The following is a 21,568-nucleotide window of genomic DNA, read 5'->3' as shown; positions in this document are numbered from 1 at the left end:
TTTGCCACTAGAACTAATTGAATGTGTATGTTGGGGGTTCACTGTACAGTAGTACAAGTACAGTATGTACAAGTAGCTCAGGTATTATTTACTAATATTGATTCTACATAAGGTGTTGACAAACAGTATTAGAAAAATTTTATTCAGTGTACTGCTGAAGGTGATGCTTTTGTAGCATGGCTACTAGTACATTGAAGGGATAACACGGGGCTATACAGCCGTCCCTTTACCCAAGCTTTTTGTTAAACTTTCTGGTTACTCCAGAGATCAGCTGTTATCAAGTGGCATTCAGTGATGGTATCATGTGAAGACTAGCTACTCATATGCCATCAAAATGAATTGCTTACATTGTTAATGCCAATGCGTTTGCAATGTGTTGGTGATGCCTGGTGGATGCGTCGTTTATAAACAGAAATTTTGGTTAAAATCAGTGGAGGAAGAACTGGTGTGTCTGTATTTGGTTGAAATAATAAATTTTCCGTCTCCATTCTACTTAATTAATTTCCAATGCATGCTGGTTGCATTCATGATTGGCTTTTGATTGATGAAGACAAAAGGGTTTCATTGACACAAACAGCTTTTCCTATACGTACAAACATATTTATTTGAGTAAATATATACAGAAGTCATTAATATAAATTGGAATCTATTAAAAGTCATTCAGAATAATTTATTTGGTAGATTCGTGTGTGAAAGCCCGAACACACTATCACTCAAATCAACATTTAGCTGTTCGATGGACTACAACGATTAGCTGTTTGTATGTCATCACCAACAATAAGGTGTACAAACTTTGAGCGATGAGCTGTAGGTGATAGCTGACCAACAGCCAATTAGAAATTACTAAATTGTATCAGTGATATTGCTGGTCCTTTTGTTATCTTTAATTATCTGATTACGCAATTCATCCTGAGTGTAGTTCTTCACCATGCTTACAACTATTAATTGACACAAATCTTCATAACTGTTGAGATTGGATCTGATGCCAATCGAGATGCTAATAGTTGCTGTCATCGGTGTCAAAGTTCAACGTGTTGAAACTCCATTGCATCGTTACCAGCAACGATTGCGTACGCCGCTCATCGCAAAATGACATCATATCAGTTCATTGCTGCGGTCAATAGCAACCCTGATTGTTGATTTGAGTGATAGTGCGTACGGGCCTTAAATCCTTGAGAAAAATCTATTTTTGGCACCGTAAATCCCGTGCAAATGCTGCCATCATGTATCAGCCTTTACCACACTTTGGAAGTAATTTTTGAGTTACAGGAAAACAGCATATATAAGCCACACCTATCATCTTTGCAGTCATTTAGTTTAACTTAGCCGCAATAGTTGTTTGCCGAATGTACTATGTGTGTCCCTCGTTAGACTCATGCTTTGGCTGACTAAAAGACGATTGGCCAATGAATGTTTTCACCTTGGAGTGGGATGTAGTGTTTTTACAGTACATTAAACAAGTACCAAATCAGCAAGCACATTTTGTAGCACATGTCATTGAGAATGAAAAATATGTTTTATTTTTTGTCTTCAACCCCTTGTTTTAATTTGAAACTTAAATTTTTTTAAAAACTGTCTTAACTTCTATAGTTTCAACCCAAATAATGGCGAGGTACTGTTTTTTCTGTATGATGAAATTTACTGCGGGTTGCTCGACTTTTCTTCACTAGTGTTTTGCCAAATACCATTGTATTATGAGTACATTTAGATATACTTAATAAAAGTTTAATAACTCCGGATAGTTGGAAACATTTCCCATGGTTACTGACATGCATTGACAAGAACAGCCGGGGTTCAAAGGGTTAAAGCTGCAAGTGTAGCATTGGAAATTACTAACTGAAATGCTGCTGCAGTTTATCCATTGAGAAAAAATGACCTGGCGAATGTAGTCAAGCAGTGCGTTACTTTGACAACAAGAAAGTTTATATCGCTGCCTTACCAACATGTAATATAGCAGTGATAAATTTCTATGATTTTGCTATCTTGAAGCTATTTGGTTGAATAATATTAGTTATTGACTTAACGTCATCAATTCTGTACCCAGCCACACTTCACTGTTTAGCTCTCATTGATCTCGAAAGGTTGGTTCACACTGTATCACAGTATGTCTGTGTTAATCCTACACTACATGGTGATTCACACTTTCTCTAGCACTTCAGTATTTACATCAACATGAATATTCCCTGACATAATGTTCATATTACACAATGTAGTGGCTGAAGTGATGAAATACTAGTCCTACAGCAACTATACTGTAGACTACACAATCCGTGACAGTCAATCACTGTTAATGCATAGTGAACAGTGATTGTTGCAGGCTGTCATAGATGTTTAGCAAAACATGGGGCAACTTTGACAGCTGCATCTGTTCCCCACATATCCTTAGTAAATGCATCAGTATATGCATTTTACTATACAAGTGTACTGCATGTACAATGAGGGACGCGTACATGTATTTATATGTATAGTAATTGTGAGAGTTTAGGAAGCAGTTTAAATGTTCTGAAGTGTTGAAATTATAGCTCTAACTTAACAAAACTCTATTTTCAATTTTGATGTAAATTCCTGTTTTATAAGGGTCGGCAACATAATCTCTGGGAAATAGGGTCAATTACTGGGTGTGATGAACCACTCCTTAAAGTCTATTATTTAAAGATTCTTACATCATAAACTGTATTAATAAAAAATAACTGTGTGCTTTGGTTGGAAATTGATTGAAAAGGTAATTGGTTTGGTAAAACTGATCAGTTAGCCTCGGATCCAGTGTTTAAAATATAGCGTACATAGGAGTTAACTAAGCTATGTGATTTTATTGTCAATAATGTGCAGTCTCAGTGTATTTTATACTCTATGTTGCCTAACCAGGTCCTGCTGTATGAGCTGCCATCAACATATTCACATAATAATTATCATTGTTACATGGAATGATAGAGCACGTTTAGCCATATCAATAGTTAACAGTCTGGTGTTTAGGTGAGAAATAACTGGTAAAAATAGCCAGGTTGGCACACTTCCAAGTAATCATTATAACAATGCTTAATATTGTACACTGCTGATAGCAGTTGATATTAGTATTATATAACTAATTATTAGTTTATAGTTGTACATCATTGTATGGCAGCGCTGTCATATTGACTGAGTCTGTGTTTTCTTATTTTGTGAAATAACCTACAGAGGAATGTGAAGATGATGATATAACAGGAATCCTGACTTCTATGAGCTAATATCTTTTTCAACTGCAATATTTCTGTGTAAAATATTTAATAACTGTTGTTATTCACATGTACACTCTATATTCTACAGGTGAGAGAAGAGATATTGAGGTAGAAGTTGTCTCATCTCGTGATATTATCGTTGAAGAACAAGAAGCTCCACCTGTTCAACTCCCCAAGTCCCTCACCAGACTGTCCAGCATACAACTGCCATCCAGTCCCCTCTCCATCTGCCACTATAAGGGTAACACTTATATTGGACTACGGAATAGCACAGTCAGCAGAGTAGACATTGATAATAACATCACCAACAAGTTCATCTCAACCTCCGGTCAAGTAGAGTCTGTCACTTGCTACAAGGACAGGCTCTACATTCTGTCTCATACTAGTCCTCGTACAGTCAGTGTCTACAGCATGCAAGGGGAACTCATCACCAGCTGGAAGCATCCATATCATGGCTACTACTCTGACATGCTGGTGATAGTTAAAGACAAGGTTCTTATCGCTGACCCACCCAACAGCAGGATCACTACCTACTCCCTAGATGGTCAAGTTTTACATCATATTCCCTGTCCTCCTCTCACTAATAGCAGCAATGTCACCATGTGCGCCCCTGATAACTCATCTCTCATCTTAACATCCTTCGGACATTCCAAAGTATTTAAAATAGACACGGCCACCAATGAAGTCCTGTGGACTCTCACTGAAGTGGAGTACCCTCAAGGGCTGGTCAGCTACGGTGAATATGTTCTACTGGCTGCATTCAGCAACAAGACTATATGCATTATTAATTCTACTACAGGTTAGTTATTAGCATGCTGCAGGGTTATTATAATATGTGTTGCTATTATGCAGGAATACATTATAGTTAAATTGTGTACAGGGTTATAAGGAAGCATGCCAAATATTTGTACAGTTGAAATATGACTAGCAAAATTGGTTGATAGACTGAGCTCTCGCAAAAGGTAGTCTGAGTTCATTTTGTAGGCAAATTTGAATGAAACTGTTTTAAAAAATTTTTGGTTGGCTCATATCACATAACTGAAATTTTACAGAATTTGTCATAATTTTTAATGAAAAATAAGTTGAAAACTACTAAAGCAGTGAGTTATATTAACAACAAGAAAGTGTGTATCAGTACCTTACCATTGTGTAAGATAGCAGTGATGAATTTTATTGTCCTGTAGAAATCCTGTACTCTGTTCTTCCTAATCAAGTACTACTGAGTGCACTTGTGAGTGTACTGTGTGTTATAAAATAGCATTCCCAGCTCTTATCACACCTGAGATAAATATAGAGATGCTCGTACCATTCTAGGGGAGGACTTGCTACCCTGCCATTGTGTCATTCCATGGCACAGTGGTTATTATTGGTTTATGAGAGAGCCAAGCATCTACAGCTTAGAAATTTTCCATAAGATTTTGTGCCAGCTTTGGTGGTGCTTCCATGTTTATTTTATGTTTCTATCAAGAAGAGCTGCCTGACAGCAGTGTCCATGTAGAGCTAATATTTATATGTGGAAGTCTGACTGTGTATTTATTATTATATTTTGTAGGGAGTATAGTCTCTCAGATGGCACATGATGATATAGCTGGAGGTAGAGTGCTCTCCTTGGAAGTGTCTGGCTCCACCCTACTCCTTCCTAAATATGAGAGCAAGGAGGTCATCTTCTACAATATGTACTCATAATACCAGATACTACAGTCAATGTCACGAGAATAAAGGTCGTTGTGTAAAGACATGTGGAGAGACATTACTACAAATGACTAGCAGCTGAGTTACTATTTGAGACTGAGTAACACAAGGCATAGTTACTATAAAAAGACAAGCCGTAAGTTCCCGTAACAGAGTTGATATGAAATCAAAGTTCTCATGGTCTTCAGCGTGGTCGTGTCCCTCTGAGCCATCCACTTCTATCGCTCCCTGGCAACGCAGCCAACATTCGTAGAGATCCAGCTTTCTCCATGGAACTGCCATGTACTACCGAGTAATACCGTGCTCGAGAGCTTCTCGAAGAGACGCCAACTGGAAGAAAAGACAAACATTAGAAAAGAAAAACTATGTTCAACCTATAATGTTAGTTTTGATTCTTAGGCTTTCCTTACATTTTGCTTTAGAAATATTTTATATATGAATAATAAATCAATGGATTAGGTTGCCAGGAGTTGACTGTAGCCTTTCTAAGCCATGTTGCTGTTATAATAAAAGCTATGGCGCCTTACAGTGCCTCGCGTTGCGTGTTCGCAACTCGAGTTGTACAACTCGAGTTGCACAACTCGAGTTGTGAACACGCAACGCGACTTTTCAAAAGTAAGGTGCAATATACTGGTATTACGGTAGCATAACCGTAGATCTGGTTATATTAACAATGGTATATTAATAGGCACCCGTTAGCTAATAGAAATTAAACTATGTATGTACTGTAAAACTAAAACTAATAGCGAATTATTAGAATTATACTGTGCCGAGTTTGCAACTCGAGTTGTACAACTCGAGTTGCACAACTCGAGTTGTACAACTCGAGTTTGTAAATATAACTCGAGTTGCACAACTCGAGTTGCACAACTCGAGTTGTGTAACTCGAGTTGTACAACTCGAGTTACACAACTCGAGTTCATCAAAACCCAAGCCGAGTTCCTTCCAACAACAACTCGGCTTGAGAACATGGAACGCGAAGCACTTTTTTGGTACATCATTGACATAATTTCTATGTTTGATCATTTCCGGTGTTAATTCAGTTCTTGTCAGGTTCTAGAAAGGTATCTCTTTTTGTCATTTGAAAAAGAAGTAGCCCGACTACGAAATTGGTTTTCCAAAAAGGTGTACATACGGCAGTAAAATATCGGCTCCTGATTGGTTTTAGTAATTGAGTTTTAGTAACCAAAACTCACATCATTACATTAAAAATCAATATATACATATATATAATTAGAAAGGAACACAAAATTCTTAAAAACGTAGTAAAAACTGTGTTATCATTCAAAAAGTGCTGTTAAAAGGTAAGAGGGCGTTCACTTGAAACTAATTAATTGACGCCTTTTTGAATAAAATTCAGGAATTTTGTGTTCCTTTTTAATTGTAACTAATGATGTACGTTTTGATTACTAAAACTCAATTACTAAAACCAATCGAGCCAAAATTTTACTGCCGTATGTAAACTTATTTGAGAAAAAGAATTTCGCAGACCGGCCCGAACATGGATGGTTTTTAGTTTGCTTTTCACATTCTACAATAGTTTTTGTCTCTTTATATTTATATATAATACTTTTTATTGTGCTGATCAGTATTAATGTGCTAATCAGTATCATTAGTGCGAAATTTTTGATATTGAAAGTAAATAACACACTAGCTACTCGTACTAATACCTCAAAGATTTAATACCTCAAATATTTTAGAACACTTATGAACATGCCATGGGGCACAAATGGCGAGCGCTTCATTTGTTATTTGTATGCTAGTGAGTGATCGACTGGTAATTACAAGCTTCTTTTGAACCCTTCTTGTCAACGGGAGTGATGATGGCAGTTTCCCAGACTGTGGGCGATTTCTCTGGTTTTAATGAGACTTGATATATATGTTTGAGACAACGAGCTATCAAGGATGCACTAATAGTTCACATTTCCTAATATTATCAGGTCTTGAGAACTTGTTGTTTTTCAAGTCGTAGATCATTTTGGTCACACCATTTTCATTAATATCTATGGGTTCAGCAATTATTTTGTTAGCTACGGGTTAATCGGATGCGCCTGCTGGTGCTGACATGAAATGGATAGATATTTCGTATTATTCAGTTACCTCAAAATTAACATTATGCTGGCAATGATATAGAATATTTATGTACATAATAAAACAATTATAACATTACTACTATTAAATAAAACATTTATAACATACATATACTACTGGTAAAAAACAGCAACTGTATTTGTACCAGTTCGTAACCTACAAACTACTTATATTATATAGAGTTTATATAACAAATCAAAAACTAGCCATGAACATTTTAATAATACAACTGATGGTAGTTTTGTTAGATCATTTATTGGTTCATCAGTGCAGAATTGTTTATTAAAATATGTGTTGAGAAGATCTGCGCACTTGTTGTCTTGAGTTGCTACTACGTAGGTATATGTAGAATGGTTTGCTATTACCTTTGAACAGAGGTTTGCCTATTTTATCATTGATGAATGTCTTTTTTAACATGTGGAATGTTTTTGTTGTTTCGTCTTTCTTGCTAATATTTGTTTATTAAAAATAAACCACTGTCTTTTTTGTATTTTGTTAGGGTCTTATGCTGATTATCAATAGGTTTCTTAGTTCTTTGATTGAACCATGGATGTTGGTTTGGTGCTGGTAAGGTAATAGACTTTACTGGTACAGATGCATCAATTGCTTTTCTGAAAGAACTTGCAAATATGAGCCACATCTCTTCAACATCGTTCATATTAGACAGCTGTCGCTCTGTATTTGCCATATGTTTATAAAATTATTTTATGTCTGCTTCTCTGTAGACTTGGTACCACTATTTCAGCTGTAATCACAGAGTGGTCTCTCAAATCTGGCGTTATAAATTTAGTAGCCTTGACCAGTGATGGATCATTAACACAGATCAGATCCAAGGTATTGCCATGAATTTGTGTTGGCTCAAAAATAATTTGCATCAAGTTTTCTGGTAAAATATTGAGAAACTAGGGTGATTGTGTTTATATGTGGCCTGATTCAAAACTTGAAGATTTTTTCAATTGATGCCAGGAACGTTTAGCCAGGACCGGCTTTAGTGGGGGAGAATGAGGCAGGGTCAACAAGACAAATCAGCAGTGAGAAGTGTTACATATTGCGCTGCCGCATATCAGGTCTAATATCTATTACATCAGCAATGTACAAGGTCATTACATTGCATTTTGTAATGAGCACAAATTTCGACATCAAGGAAACCCTTTGGGGGCTTGGTTTGGTTGACATAGCTCATTCTAGGGATCAGCTAATTTTTATTAGCGAACATTTCTTCCATGCCTATATGCTAGCAAAAATTGTTGTTTTCTAGTGTTCATAAATATTCAAATTTATGAAACAGTTAAAATCCTCAATAACTCAACATTTACATTAAAGGGGTATTGCTTTGATAATATAGTTTTATTTGTCTATAGAGTTGAAAAAGAATTGATACCTATTGTTGCAAACAAACAGGAAGTTGGATGACTCCCTGTTGGCACTGTTGATATTAAACGGAAGGGATGCTTTCCTTTTTGTCCATTATCCTATACATAGAAGCCAAAGCACCTCGAGGAATGCATCCTAGCAGTACTAATTTCTCACTCACTTTTGAATTGAAAAACAAAAGATAAAGCAAAAAAAGAAATTACTATTCATCTCACATACACACTCGAACCAATTTTATGTGTGGGGCAATTCCAATGTTTTAAAATGCTGTTCTTTGAGACCTGTTTCTATCAGCAGTTGAAAACTGACTGTATTTTACAATGGAAGTTTTTGCTTAACATAGTTGACTGTGAAGATATGGGAAACCTATACCTGTAATGTCTTGTACAAATGGCTAGCATCTTTTAATGACACAAAATCTTTTTAGTACACGAAATGGTTCTATGACAACTTGTGGAAAAAATAATCTTGACAAATGTTATTGGATTTTTTTTTAATTTCTAGGCTCAACCAAGTTTATTTCAAAAAATTAAGTTAGAATTGGTTCTCTAATGCACTTTTTCTGCGGTAATTGCTAAACACTTTTTATTACATTATACAGAAATAGTTGTTACATACGTGCAGCCAAATGTAATGTAGGTACATTGAAAAGTAGTAATTTGTAATTCTTTGAAAGATTGTTTACATTATTTAAAGAAAGTGTTTGGTATATAATTCTTTTGATGTAATTTTGTATTGCAGATATATAAGAAATGGCTAATTTTCTCAGTGCGAGCTATTTGCAACGTCATGGGACATTATCATTGGAAGAATTGAAACATGTTGTTGTTGCAGAACATGGAGTACATTTGTCGTAAGTTTCACGTCTATGCCAGATTCTATAACATAAGGTTCACACCACAGCTTTTAGTTTTTGGAGAAACCTAGCTTATTGTTAATCTCAGATATAAAAATATGTAAAACTGTTTAAGGTGGGTTATTCTCTAACGTTAAATGCAAAGAGTACATATTGTTAACATATATTCAAAACAAATTTAGAAAAATAAACATTTAGAATATATCCTAGTTTTTTCATCAGCACCAGATACATCTTTGAGTACATCTTTGAGTACATATTGAAACGATTTCTTCTGTATACGCAAAATGTAGTCACATTGCTTGATCAGTGTGCAGCAGATAATTATTAAGACTATTGAAATACCTGGAATTATTTATTTGTTCTCTTTATTTCACTTTTTTTGATAACTGGATCTCGGAGACTGTTGAAGTTATAGCAACAAATTTTTATACAGATAAAGCGGCCCTTGACGAGTTTGCGGTATTTACTGAAAATGTCAGCAGGGTTACATTTGGCAGCGCATTGTGTGTTTCTTAATGTTCTAAAACTGTTAGTTAGGTTGAAATTTTGTAGGCAGATAGATAATATTAAACTAAGTAACTTTCAGTTTGACACCTAAGACGTCAGGTCAACAGGTGCTGCCGTAAATGCTGCCAAACATTTCCGTTTTCAAGCTTATAACATTAACAATTTAGAAGTAGGCCTACTTGACATTCGTTGTAATTAATCAACATAGCTCACATGTAGTGTGTAGGTTTGACAAGTAACAAGTTACTGGCTCTTGTCCTATTTGAAGTCTTTGTTCTTTTGCGGTGGAGTAACCAGTTCTAGTTCATAATGAAATACTAATGACAGGTTCAAGCTTAGCTAGTGACTCGAATTGTATTACATCGTTATCTCGACATTTTAGGACAAGCCAGCTAAGTAAATTGTCATTAAGGAAAGGTATTTGTCGTCGAGGATACAATCTGACAGCTGATATTGAAACTATCTTAGAAAAGCTATTGGTAAGTTTAATTTGCTGGACCTTATTAAGAAATATGTAGCTTTTTTACATTTTACTGGCGTCTTATCTTCTTTCTGCGTAAGTCCACACAAATCTTTAACATAGCACATAGTGCAGTTTACAGTGCTATTGTTGCCTCGTTGTAAATTACAAGGATTTAAAGTGTCTTGAAACTATTTTCGTACAGGAGCGAGCATGTATAGGGAACATTGCGAAATGGTTTTCACTCCTTCAATTAATCAATCGTTCAGTGGACTAACCTCTTTTTTCTAGTAGTGATCCTTTCAATTACAGACAATAATAAAAATGAAAATTTGTGTTTAAATAATGGATGCAAATCTTTCTTTTATGTATAATACAAGTTTTCTTTTAACATTTTAGGAATTGATCAACAGCTCTTCTGGTCTAATTGGTTACAGAACAGTTTGGCAGATCCTCAACAACGAATATGGATTGAATGTGAGGCAGTGAGTTAATGTACTACGCTACGTTTGGCTGATATACCAGTTTTTACCAATGGTTTTAATTGGCAACATAGACAATTATTTGATAGATTAGTTGCTTTAACAATAAATCTTTTAATTTGAAACTAATTTGAATTGTGATTGGTAGTATAGAATATTCAATTGTTCATATGCAGGTATTCTAATTGTGCTGGTGTACTAAATATGTAGTGTGTTTAGTTTTAGAACTGATGTGTCTAGGGCTGGGGTGCTCAACCTTTGTCAGTTTTGGGCCACTTCTACCAGATTACAGGCTGCTTCACCCAAGAGATTTAGTACAAAATAGTACAAAATATCAAGCATGTTTGATATTTAATCCTCTAGAGGTTAAAAGGTGCCTGGGAATCTAATAAACAGCCCGCAATCGCTGTGAATAACATTCGTGCCGAGTAAGCTTCAAGTGTTCCACTCTGTCAGGTCCAAAAGCGCTATTGTTGTTCAACTTGAGGAATTTTGCTATTATTGTGATGTAAAATATCCCAATCTGAGTATATAATCAGAGTATGTTTTACTTAGCTCAGCTCTAGCCCAATTTCACAGGCTTTCCTGATACTTGGGGGAAGAAGAAGAAAGAACGCTTAATACTTTTCGTAATGCTTGAGGAGTTGTCTGATCTGCAATCTTCACATTCAAACATATACAGATATCAATTGATTTTGCATTGATAAGTTTTATCCGGCGTTTTATAACTTACGCGAGTATTACTATTATATTACTATTTAACTGTTTTAGAGAATGTAATTCTTATTTCAATTTAACCTATAATGTTATTTTATTCCTGTGAAATAGCTGAAATCTTCGGCACGGCTTGCATCAAGGAATTAACTCCTTGCTTGCATGCTACTTTATTGGATTATGTGTGGTTTATCTTTAGGCGGGATGTCATGCTGCTAATGAAAATTGTTGACTTTGAAGGTGTTCAGATGAGGAAATGCCGTACACTAAAACGTCGTGTCTATCAGTAAGTGTCTAATTATTTAATTTTAATTACAACCATTATAGCTGCTTCGCTTATCGTCTTTTAATTATTTTTATTAACTAAAAACAAATTTGTTTTCTTTACAAGAAATTTTATGCTAGTTTGGTAACACCCAATTAGGGCGGCCCATTTATCAACTATATCGATATGAACTTTAATATCAGTTCTGAAAGTAAGCCGGAATTCATGGAATGATTTACTTTGAATCTTTCTTACTAAATAACATGCAGTTCTTCCAACATAATTTGCAGACTGAGTACTAACTAATATTTAAACCATGTCAAGGTCACAGTTAATTTACTTTAATTCTAGTGTAAAAAACATGGTTTTGGCATCTCCATTTGAAAGCAATGTACTTATTTGTACTTATGTTTAGAAGAACTGTAAAAAATGTGTGCTAGACTATTGCATTACAATTTTTTGCAAACAGAGTTAAAGTAGTTTGTGTATATTTTTTTAATTATATTTTAATTGTTAGTCACTCCTATTTGTACTTTCGTTGAATCAATAACATAGCATATTCTATATCATTGGTTGAATATTCTGGATTTCCATGTTGTTACAGTGCACCAGGCCCGAATTATGTATGGCATATAGATGGCTGGGACAAACTCAAAAAATTTGGATTTGCTGTACATGGCTGCATTGATGGGTAAGAAAAGCAAACTTATGCCTCATTCACGCTAATTATTTCAACATTTTTTTTGTTTGACTTGCACAGTCAACATGAGCCATTCTTTTTTGGAATCTGTTTTAAGATTTGCTGGTAATTTTTATGACCATTTCTTATAAGTTGTGCAGTTGAATCTAGAACAACATTAATCCTATAGCCCATGAATATTTTCAAAAATAGAGACTTACCTCTACAATTATCCTACAAAATATTATTAAAAGTCCAAAGGTTTGAATAAAAAATGCACCGGGAAGAGCAGACATTTGCCTACAAACTAAACTATTTTTGTATGTACCTAGTGTGAAGATTTTAGCAGCGACAACGTTTTGAAACTCACTATTCCCAGGCCGACTGAGGGTATTTTAAGAGCTATACAGTTAATAAAGCAGACAGAATTTTCCCAAAACCTGGGCATAGTCAATGTAATTTAACTCACAAAATATGATTAGAGCAAATAATTCTCATGTCTCGGTCTAAACATTTGATATTAATGAAGCATTTTAAAATTCACTAAATAATTGGCTTTTCAATGAAACAATTAATGGCTACAACATGAAATTTCATAATCGATATAGATTAATATGTATCATTAGTTGGATAAAAGTTTGTTTTAGAAAGAATATTAATAGTCATTCATTGATAAGTTATGACAATGTCAAAACAAAATTTACCAGCAATGATAATGGGATAAAAAATTACAGCATGAAACTCCGGGATGAAACTCAAGACTAATCAGAAGCGTGAAGTTGAGTAAGCTGACTACCATTTTTCCACAATGACCATCTGCTTTGTAGATAATTAGTATCCAAATAATAAATCTTTTGAATATCTCTTGTAACACTGGCCTAACAGCTCAGTAAACAACAAGCCTCATTAAGTGTTAAAATTTTGTCCGTATATTGTTAAACAGAAAATAACCAATGACTCTCCCACTGCAATGAAGATCTTAGGTCACAAAGATTATACTGCGGAGTTTCGGAAACTCTAAACATGTGCAAAATCTGATAACGGTCGTTAAAATATAGTACAGTTTTTATGCTTTGGTGTTCACCAGTCATCTGTATAAAAATTAAAAAATGTCAAGCTTCAATGTACGATGTACTAGCTATGAACACTTGTCAAGCTTCAATGTACAATGCACTAGCTATGAACACTTGTCAAGCTTCAATGTACGATGTACTAGCTATGAACACTTGTCAAGCTTCAATGTACAATGCACTAGCTATGAACATTTGAAATTCAAAGAATGTTGATCTGGTTTGTTCTGATATCCTAAAGACAAAAGCTTTATTAAATAAAAAAAAACAAAGAAAATAGAATTCTGACAAAAACAATTAATTTCCACATATAATATGGAAGCCTATTTGAGGTTTGTGTGAAATGAACCTCTTTTTAAATTTACTATTGATCATTGGTAAAAAAAACTGACATGAACTATGAAATTAAATGAAAAATATATTTATGGAGTGAAGCGCCTAATATTGAGTTTAAAAACATTACCATTTCAGGTTCTCTCGATATGTTCTGTGGTTGGAAGTGGGTGTAACCAACAATGATCCTGCTGTTATCGCTAAATATTTTTTGGATCAAGTTGAGAAGATTAAAGGTAGGTTAGTGATAGGTTTGCATTGTTTAAATGCTAGTTTTCTATTCAAGTTGGATGTTGGTAAACTTTGTACTTTTGTTGATATTTTGTTTGTAAGCAAATCAGAGGTTATAGGACTTTTACCTGGGCATGTTCGATATAAGGTTAATCTTTTGACCAACTTGTCCCATTCTTCGAAATCATCTAGGAAAGAGTGTGTTCCGGGGTTATTTGACTGCAAATATGTTCATCACATATGACACTTTGAAGAAATCATTTGTTGCAAATCTGCACTAGGCTGTTCAACCTATTCAATTTGCGGGCCGGATGTGACGTTTTGGTTGGATTCAAGATAAAGGTCTTTCCCCCCCCCCCATTGCATCCATTCCAATTATAAATATTGTACTACATGACAGCTGGGGAAAGGTGAAATATTAGGTTGATCTCACCCGCTACATGACTGTATCAAGTAGTTGAAGGCCCCATGAAATAATGGTTGAAGATCGTCTGCTGGACACTACTGAACTAATTAAACAAATATGTTGGCTTCAGTGACTGACAAATGCATTATTCCATTGCCATCAATTATTTTTATTGCACAATTGCCAGGTAGTAAGCTTGTCTCCTTACTTTTTTAATTCTCACTGCGTTTGGCCTATAATTCTGCCAACATTTCTTCTTGTCATCACAAAGTAAATCTATTTTAGCTTTGCCAAAAATTGTACGTGCCGATCGAGGAACAGAGAATGTTAATGTTGAAAGGATTCAAAGTGAACTCAGGACTGTTCATAGTGATAGCATGAGTGGGAAGGCTTTTCTCTATGGAAAGTCTACCAGAAATCAAGTAATTTTATTCTATCATTAACACTGTAGAAGAGTTATTATTACAAGAGGGTTTCTATGTTTTAACGACAAAAGTGTCGGTTTGAAGGAACATAATCTAGCAAAACAAAGCTGCAAAAAAATTTGGCTCTTAGTTGAGCAATTGTTTGCTTCAGCAGCATGTCAAGTGTCATATAATCCGGCCCTATTTGTAAATGAAAGTTCATAACAGCCTGATTCAAAATTGATTGTTTCGTAATAGAATATCACCCCTTTCTTAGTGGTGGAAACGTAAACATACCTGAGGCTATACAAAGATCATAGTGTTTTCTATTTGTAATAATAGCGAATATTTGGCTATCACTATGTAATAGGTGAAATGCAATAAAAATGCTCTTGTACAGTATCTGACATGACTTAAAATCTCACTTATGTTATTGTTGCTAGTAGCCAAGTTCGAATGCTAATAGACTTTATGTGATTAACCTTGGTTTGTCTAGTCTGCTTTGGACAACCTAGCCTGTTTTTACAAGCTTTTTCCGGAGTGGCGGAAAGCGGAAAAAAACTTGTCACATATTGCAGAAAACAGCTCTGTCCTGTGAAGTTGTCCTCTCACATGTTTAGAAACTGTCCAGTCACCTAGTTTATGTACAATACAAGCATTGTAAAACTCTTGTTGACAAAACAGTTATACTACTAGATTATGTATATTATATAATATTATATATATATAGTTATGTAAAACAGTTGCACTTAACTTTCAGCTACTGGCAGTTTTATGACTTCTGTTAATCTTCAGGCTGCTAATAAAATTCAAGATGGTCACTGATATTCACGCCTTTTTCTCTGATGGGCTCATGATCGGCTTGATTGGTTAGTGGTGGTTCTTTTTGATGATTGGTTGACTCTAAAATGAGCGGGGAGATAATTCTTAGATTGAGGGCAAGTTGATGTAATTTCTGATCATTTGTTAAATGTAGAGGTTTCTAGTTTTTTAGCAGAGAAGTTTTGTATTATTGACAAGCCAGAAACCTCTACATTTAACAAATGATCAGAAATCACATCAACTTGCCCTCATTCTAAGAATTCTCTCCCCGCTCATTTTAGAGTCAACCAATCATCAAAAAGAACCACCGCTCACCAACCAAGCGGAACATCAACCAATCAGAGGAAAGGGCGGAAATATCAGTCACCAGCTTGAATTTTAGTAGCAGCCTGAAGATTGACAGAAGAAGTCATGAAACTGCTAGTAGCTGAAAGTTAAGTGCAACTGTTTTACATAACTATATACATATCTATAGAATAATGTCACTCTTCTCTAGTATAGTGCTCTATTACTGGAAGTAAGTGCTAAAATATAAAAGAAGTAAGAGATGACTAAAAATGAGTTTTTATTACTAATAGTTTCATGTACAGAGTACAATCATCAGACAATAACTGTGCTAAAAAATTTTAAGATCATCAGACAATCATCAGACAATAAACTCATGCTAAAAAATTTTAAGCATGAGTTATTGTCTGATGATTGTATTAATGAGTTAATGTCTGATGAAGCTATTAGTAATAAAAACTCATTTTTAATCATCTCTTAGTTTTTTTATATATATATAAAATATATATATATAACCAGGATCATCAAACCACATTTTTCAATAAAATAAATAAATGAAACCAATTCAGAATTTGATGTCATAGGTTTCCGCTGGCTATGAATTAGTTAAAAAGTTTCTAGATTTGCAGTGTGATCCTCTAGAATGCTGCTGAGAGCAAAGCGAGCACCAGAATTCTAGTATACTATAAAAGTGTAGTACATCTCATGATCATTGTGTTTGCAAAACAAAATATTTCCAAAAAGGTGTTCTCTCGTAGGATGATTGCGTGGACATGCTCAACCATATAAAGTGTACAATGAAGAAAAAAATTCTAGCTGTAAATATGAATAAATATAGATACAAAATTTTATCTTATACTTTCGAATATTTATTTTTAAAAAGTTTTATCTGTAACCACATTGCAAAGTATCAATCTAATTTTCCTCATCTTTGTAAAACAAATTTTTTTCATTGTACAAAATAACTGGGCACTGAGTCATGCAGACTGTCATATATATATATATATATAATATATATGAATTTTATAGCCAGGCAGACATACAATGTTAAATTTACAGTATAGATTTACAGATAACACACTAGAAAATCAATTATAGTAAATAAAACGCAAAATTATATCGATGTTTATTTCTATTCACACTTTTCTTCAGCACTGATTGTGGCAAATACACACAAGTTACTACTGTGTAGTAGTCAGAGGACTACCATCAGACTACATACAAACGATGATTGGTCAGTTTTGAATTTTTAGGAGATTACTAGAATAAAGAGAACAACTTTGATTTTTAGATTCAGTTTGTTTAAGCAATATGTGACGAGCTGTTTTTCATCTCCCCTTCCGAAAAAAGCTTGTAAATACAGGCTATAGACAACCATGCTTGTAGCAAAGCTCCGAAAAATCTTTGCTCTTTGCTGGTCATTCATACCTTTTGATTTATACACACTTTAGAATAGACCTACAATTATATGTAGTTGCAGCATAGTATCATCTAGAGCTGGTGCAATTATTAAATACTGGAATAATTGAATCAAAGGGTTGTCCAATTACCAATTATTTGGGCCATTTAATTATTAAGGTTTTTTTTCATTTAATTATTCGGGTTCAATTATTCCAATTATTTTGTTATGTAGCTCCAATTAAATGAAAAGTTTTGTGGTGCTAGACTCAACAAGAGAACCAATAACCTAAACATCAAATAAATGGAATAATTAAAGCTCAACAGTTGAAGGTCAAATTAATTGGAGCAATTATCCATTTAATTGGACTCCCATACCGAAAAACAGAAACCATCAAACCAAAAACTATAATCAAACAATTGAATATTAGTGAAATAATTGTACCAGCGCTTACTGTTATATTGATTTCAGTTTGGTCCCTGTTTCCAATTATTTTTTTTGCAATCTTTATGTCTGTGTTATATAAACAATATTTATTGTGTTATATTATGTGAAATGTAATGTAAAATATTTCAGCGGATAGAAAGGTTTTGGCGAAGTTTGAGGGAAGGTTGCCTTCAGCCATTTATACACTTGTTTGATGACTTGGAATCTAAAGGACAGATATCTACAGCTAACGAAACCCATATGTATGTGTGTAGAAGTAACAGTTGATTTTGGTGTTTGCTTCCTATTGTTAGCCACAGTGGCACAAGTTAGTCAGCAGTGGCACAAGCTATCAACTACCACAGTTGGCAGTTGATAGCTTCTGCCACTACTACCCCTAGCACAATGTTTGTGTTTTAAAGAAGCGTAGTTTCCATACATGTGTTAACAGGTCGCTATGTGTGATCAATTGTCTTGTTGTCACAACTAATTTATTACGAAAGTATGGAGCTTATTAATAGGTCATATTATAGTTCAGAAACTATGTCTTGTGGGCAGGCATTACCTTACATTACATTCAAGATGAACAAATTGTTGTGTAAATTACTATATTAATAGTATTACAAATGATCAACTGTCATTTCTTTTCTAGCGAAGCAATAAGATTTTCCTTCATGGACATAATTCGAGAACAGCTGAAAATCTTTAAAGAGCGATGGAATACACACAGAATAAGACCAAAAAAGGATGGAGATGCTTATGGTGTACCTAAAGTTTTGTATTTAACAGGTGCGATGATCTACTATGTCATTTGCACACTATACAAGTTATTGAGACTTATGGCGGATTAGAGTGTCCCGGGTTTGCAATCCGAGTTGATAAACAGAGTTGTAAGCCCAGTATTACAACCTGAGTTCACAAACTCGAGTTTGTAAAAATATGGTGCAATATACTGGTATTACATGGTATTACGGTAGCATAACCGTGGATCTGGTTATATTAACAATGGTACATCAATAGGCACCGGTTAGCTAATAGAAATTAAACTATGTATGTACTGTAAAACTATGTATGTAACCATGTTGTCAACCCAAGTTCAACAACTCGGGTTGAGAACATGGAACATGAGGCACTAAAAGGCTCCATAGAGACTGGTAATGGTTTTATTTTCTACTGCAAAAACCAGTTTCTATTGTGTTGCATTGAGATATTCACGCTTGCATGATAATGGAAAAAATAACCATCAATTACAAAACCACTACAGAGCGTAGGGCCGTTCCGCCAGGTTTTTATTTCCATTATAGTCTCCGAGAGCCCCAGATTTGTAAGCCCTTCTCTACGTAGATCGGCAATGCTTATAGGAAGAAATCAGCCAGGATAAGACCCAAGCGCACCTAATAACTCCCAATTTAAGAGTATTGCACTATAATAGAATGACGCAACACTAAGCAGCATGATGTTATATATGTGATTGTGATTTTTTCCATTACCGTGCCAGTGTGAATATATCAATGCAAATCAATGCAGTCCGATTATTACAGTGCAAAGTAAAACCATTACCGGTCTCCATTACCTGTGTAGTGTGCAGGTAATGGAGCCCTTTGTGCTTTTGGTTTAGTCTGCGAATTTAACTTTGTAAACCTGTTAGGAAATTCAATTACAACATTTGGAGTTATCGGGTCCGCTTGGGTTTTTGTTCTGGTTGAATTTTTACTTTATGCATCGCCGGTCTATATAGAGAAGCGTTTCCCAATCTGTGGCAAGAGCCTTTATTGGACAGTGTTGCTCGGTTGACACCTTGCTGATAGTTCTTTTTTTAGAAGTTATCTATTTGATGTCATTTATTATCTATTAATCCGTTATGAGTTTGAAAATTATGTCAATATTTGTGAATATACCTTTTAATCTAAAACCAACATATGGAATTTGAATTTGCTTCTAGATCCTCAAATATTAACAATCTTGTTTCAAACGATACCTGTAAATCTATTTTGGGATTTTGTGAATAATTTAATCAATTGTTGTGTTTTCGTTGGACCAGACTATTTGTCAGTCCGGAAAGCAAGGATGGTTCAATGATAATATAAGAGATTTAGTGTTTGTGCTTGTATATGAACTATGTTTTTACACCAAATCATTCTTGACTCATACATAAAATTTTCTATATACAGTCAAACATGAATAACCTGAACTTCGCGGGACCGAGCGAAAGTTTGGTCAAATCAAATTTCACCAAACCTTTAGAAAAGTCGTTGACAAAAATATTTTGCCGATGGTAGTAATAACGATGCCTATGAATTGCGAAAAGTTGAGGTTCACCTCTATGACTTGGAATAAAGTGATTTTCTAAAGCGATGAAAACCGTTTCGGTAGCCGTTGGGCAAAAAACTGTTCGAGTTAACAGAGTTGAGGTTGAGTTATCTATAGCAATTTATCATTGCGTGGGAACGGACCAAAGAAACCGTTCAAGTTAACCATGTGTTTGAGCTATCCGAGGCCGAGTTATCCATGTTTGACTGTACATGTAGTTTATTTGGATTTTAGAAAGTCATCAAATAGGTAGGTATTCTGGTTCACCTATTTCAATTTCTATTTATAGATTGCCATTGATATCTATATTCTGTCTCATCGGTTCAGCTAGAGATGGCAAAAGAATATACTGAGACAGTGCCAGATGTATACTCATCATTTAAAACCTTGGCAACTAAAATACTACAGGACTGCTCCTTTTCCTGTAGCTCTCCCATGGAAAAACAGCGCATGGAGCTAGAAATGCTGCTGTCGGAAATAAACCGAGTATCATATCTGTTATGATTTTTGACACACTCTTTCTCTTATACTATAGTGATTATTTTATAAAACTATGGGCATTAGTCTTTTCAAGAAAAGATAGACTCTGATATAGTGTCTTTTAATGTGTGCATTATTGTGCAGTACTCGAGAATCAACTGCTGACTTTGGTAGAAATAAGACTTATTATGTAAATTTAGTTTCTTGAAAAGTATTGTATTTTTATTAAGTTTTTGGTTACCATAGAAGACAAGAAAAAATGGCATTAGTTCTTGAAAAATGATGAATGCTTTTGTCAATTTGTCCAAGTGATCGTATACTATTCTATTAGGCTAATAAGTTCTGTATTGTAAGGAAATTCATGCTTCGTATGAAAGTGAACTGGTTCATTTATGGCTATTCTGTAATTATAGTATACATGACTGTTTACTTTTACGAGCATGTCATAGAAATCGGTTTTTTCAGTTGAATGTAATATCCTTACCCATAGATATAGTAAACCATAGATTGGTGAATAGCTATCATTACAATGGAGCAAAATTGAGGCACATAATTGGCTGTTGTTCTAATAACGTTACGTCGCAGTGATGTGGGTCAGAGCCTTCCATTGACCAATGAGTTTAGTAGTGAAAGCATGCTTGTCATACTAGTTTTTAAGTCATAAACATAACAATAAGACCAAATTCTTAGTGAAATGTCATCAGGGGTGACTACAACGCCCCAGGTATTTCATGAATTGCCTATAACAATACAGAACTTGCACTCAAAACAAGAAGTTCTCAACGACATCATAAGCTATCTATGCCAATTAAAGACACCGAGCGGAAAGCTGCTTGTGGAAAATAATAGGAAAACTTTCATCATCAGTTTTGAGACAGCAGCCAAATCTTTACATGGTATTGCTCAATATCTTTTCAGCAACTACCCTTACATCAACTACTTCCTAACCTTTAAAGGTTGACATGCAACAAAATTCACATTACAGTTATTTGATATCAAAAGATTCACCATGTCTTACTCTGTTGTGTTGTAGGTGCAAAATATGTAGAAATGTGATTACAAGC

The 21,568-nt window shown here is 34.6% G+C and overlaps 1 protein-coding gene across 2 annotated transcripts; it reads left to right on the top strand.

Moving 5' to 3' along the window:
* The first annotated feature begins 5,939 nt into the window (after positions 1–5,939).
* Positions 5,940–20,938, top strand: LOC137396353 (uncharacterized). 2 transcript variants are annotated; one of them, XM_068082589.1, is made up of 11 exons: positions 5,940–5,971; positions 9,114–9,225; positions 10,121–10,217; positions 10,598–10,683; positions 11,594–11,680; positions 12,264–12,350; positions 13,880–13,977; positions 14,664–14,800; positions 17,865–17,977; positions 18,367–18,503; positions 20,314–20,938. In XM_068082589.1, the coding sequence occupies exons 2-11, from the start codon at positions 9,125–9,127 to the stop codon at positions 20,322–20,324; spliced, it is 954 nt and encodes a 317-aa protein (XP_067938690.1). In that variant the 5' UTR covers positions 5,940–5,971; positions 9,114–9,124; the 3' UTR covers positions 20,325–20,938. The 2 variants fall into 2 exon arrangements, with proteins under 2 accessions (XP_067938690.1, XP_067938691.1); XM_068082590.1 differs by lacking the exon at positions 5,940–5,971 and adding an exon at positions 7,808–7,832.
* The last annotated feature ends 630 nt before the right edge of the window (positions 20,939–21,568 follow it).

This window comes from Watersipora subatra, chromosome 5 (genome assembly GCF_963576615.1).
Source record: "Watersipora subatra chromosome 5, tzWatSuba1.1, whole genome shotgun sequence".
In the NCBI taxonomy this organism is placed as follows: domain Eukaryota; kingdom Metazoa; phylum Bryozoa; class Gymnolaemata; order Cheilostomatida; family Watersiporidae; genus Watersipora; species Watersipora subatra.
The sequence above is the reverse complement of the archived record's forward strand: the minus strand, read 5'-3'. Positions and strand labels throughout refer to the sequence as shown.

Coding starts and splice junctions, on each gene's coding strand:
- LOC137396353 (XM_068082589.1), top strand. CDS start 9,125: ATGGCTAATTTTCTCAGTGCGAGCTATTTGCAACGTCATGGGACATTA. Junction 10,218..10,597: donor CTATCTTAGAAAAGCTATTG/GTAAGTTTAATT, acceptor TTAACATTTTAG/GAATTGATCAACAGCTCTTC. Junction 17,978..18,366: donor ACAGCTAACGAAACCCATAT/GTATGTGTGTAG, acceptor TTTCTTTTCTAG/CGAAGCAATAAGATTTTCCT.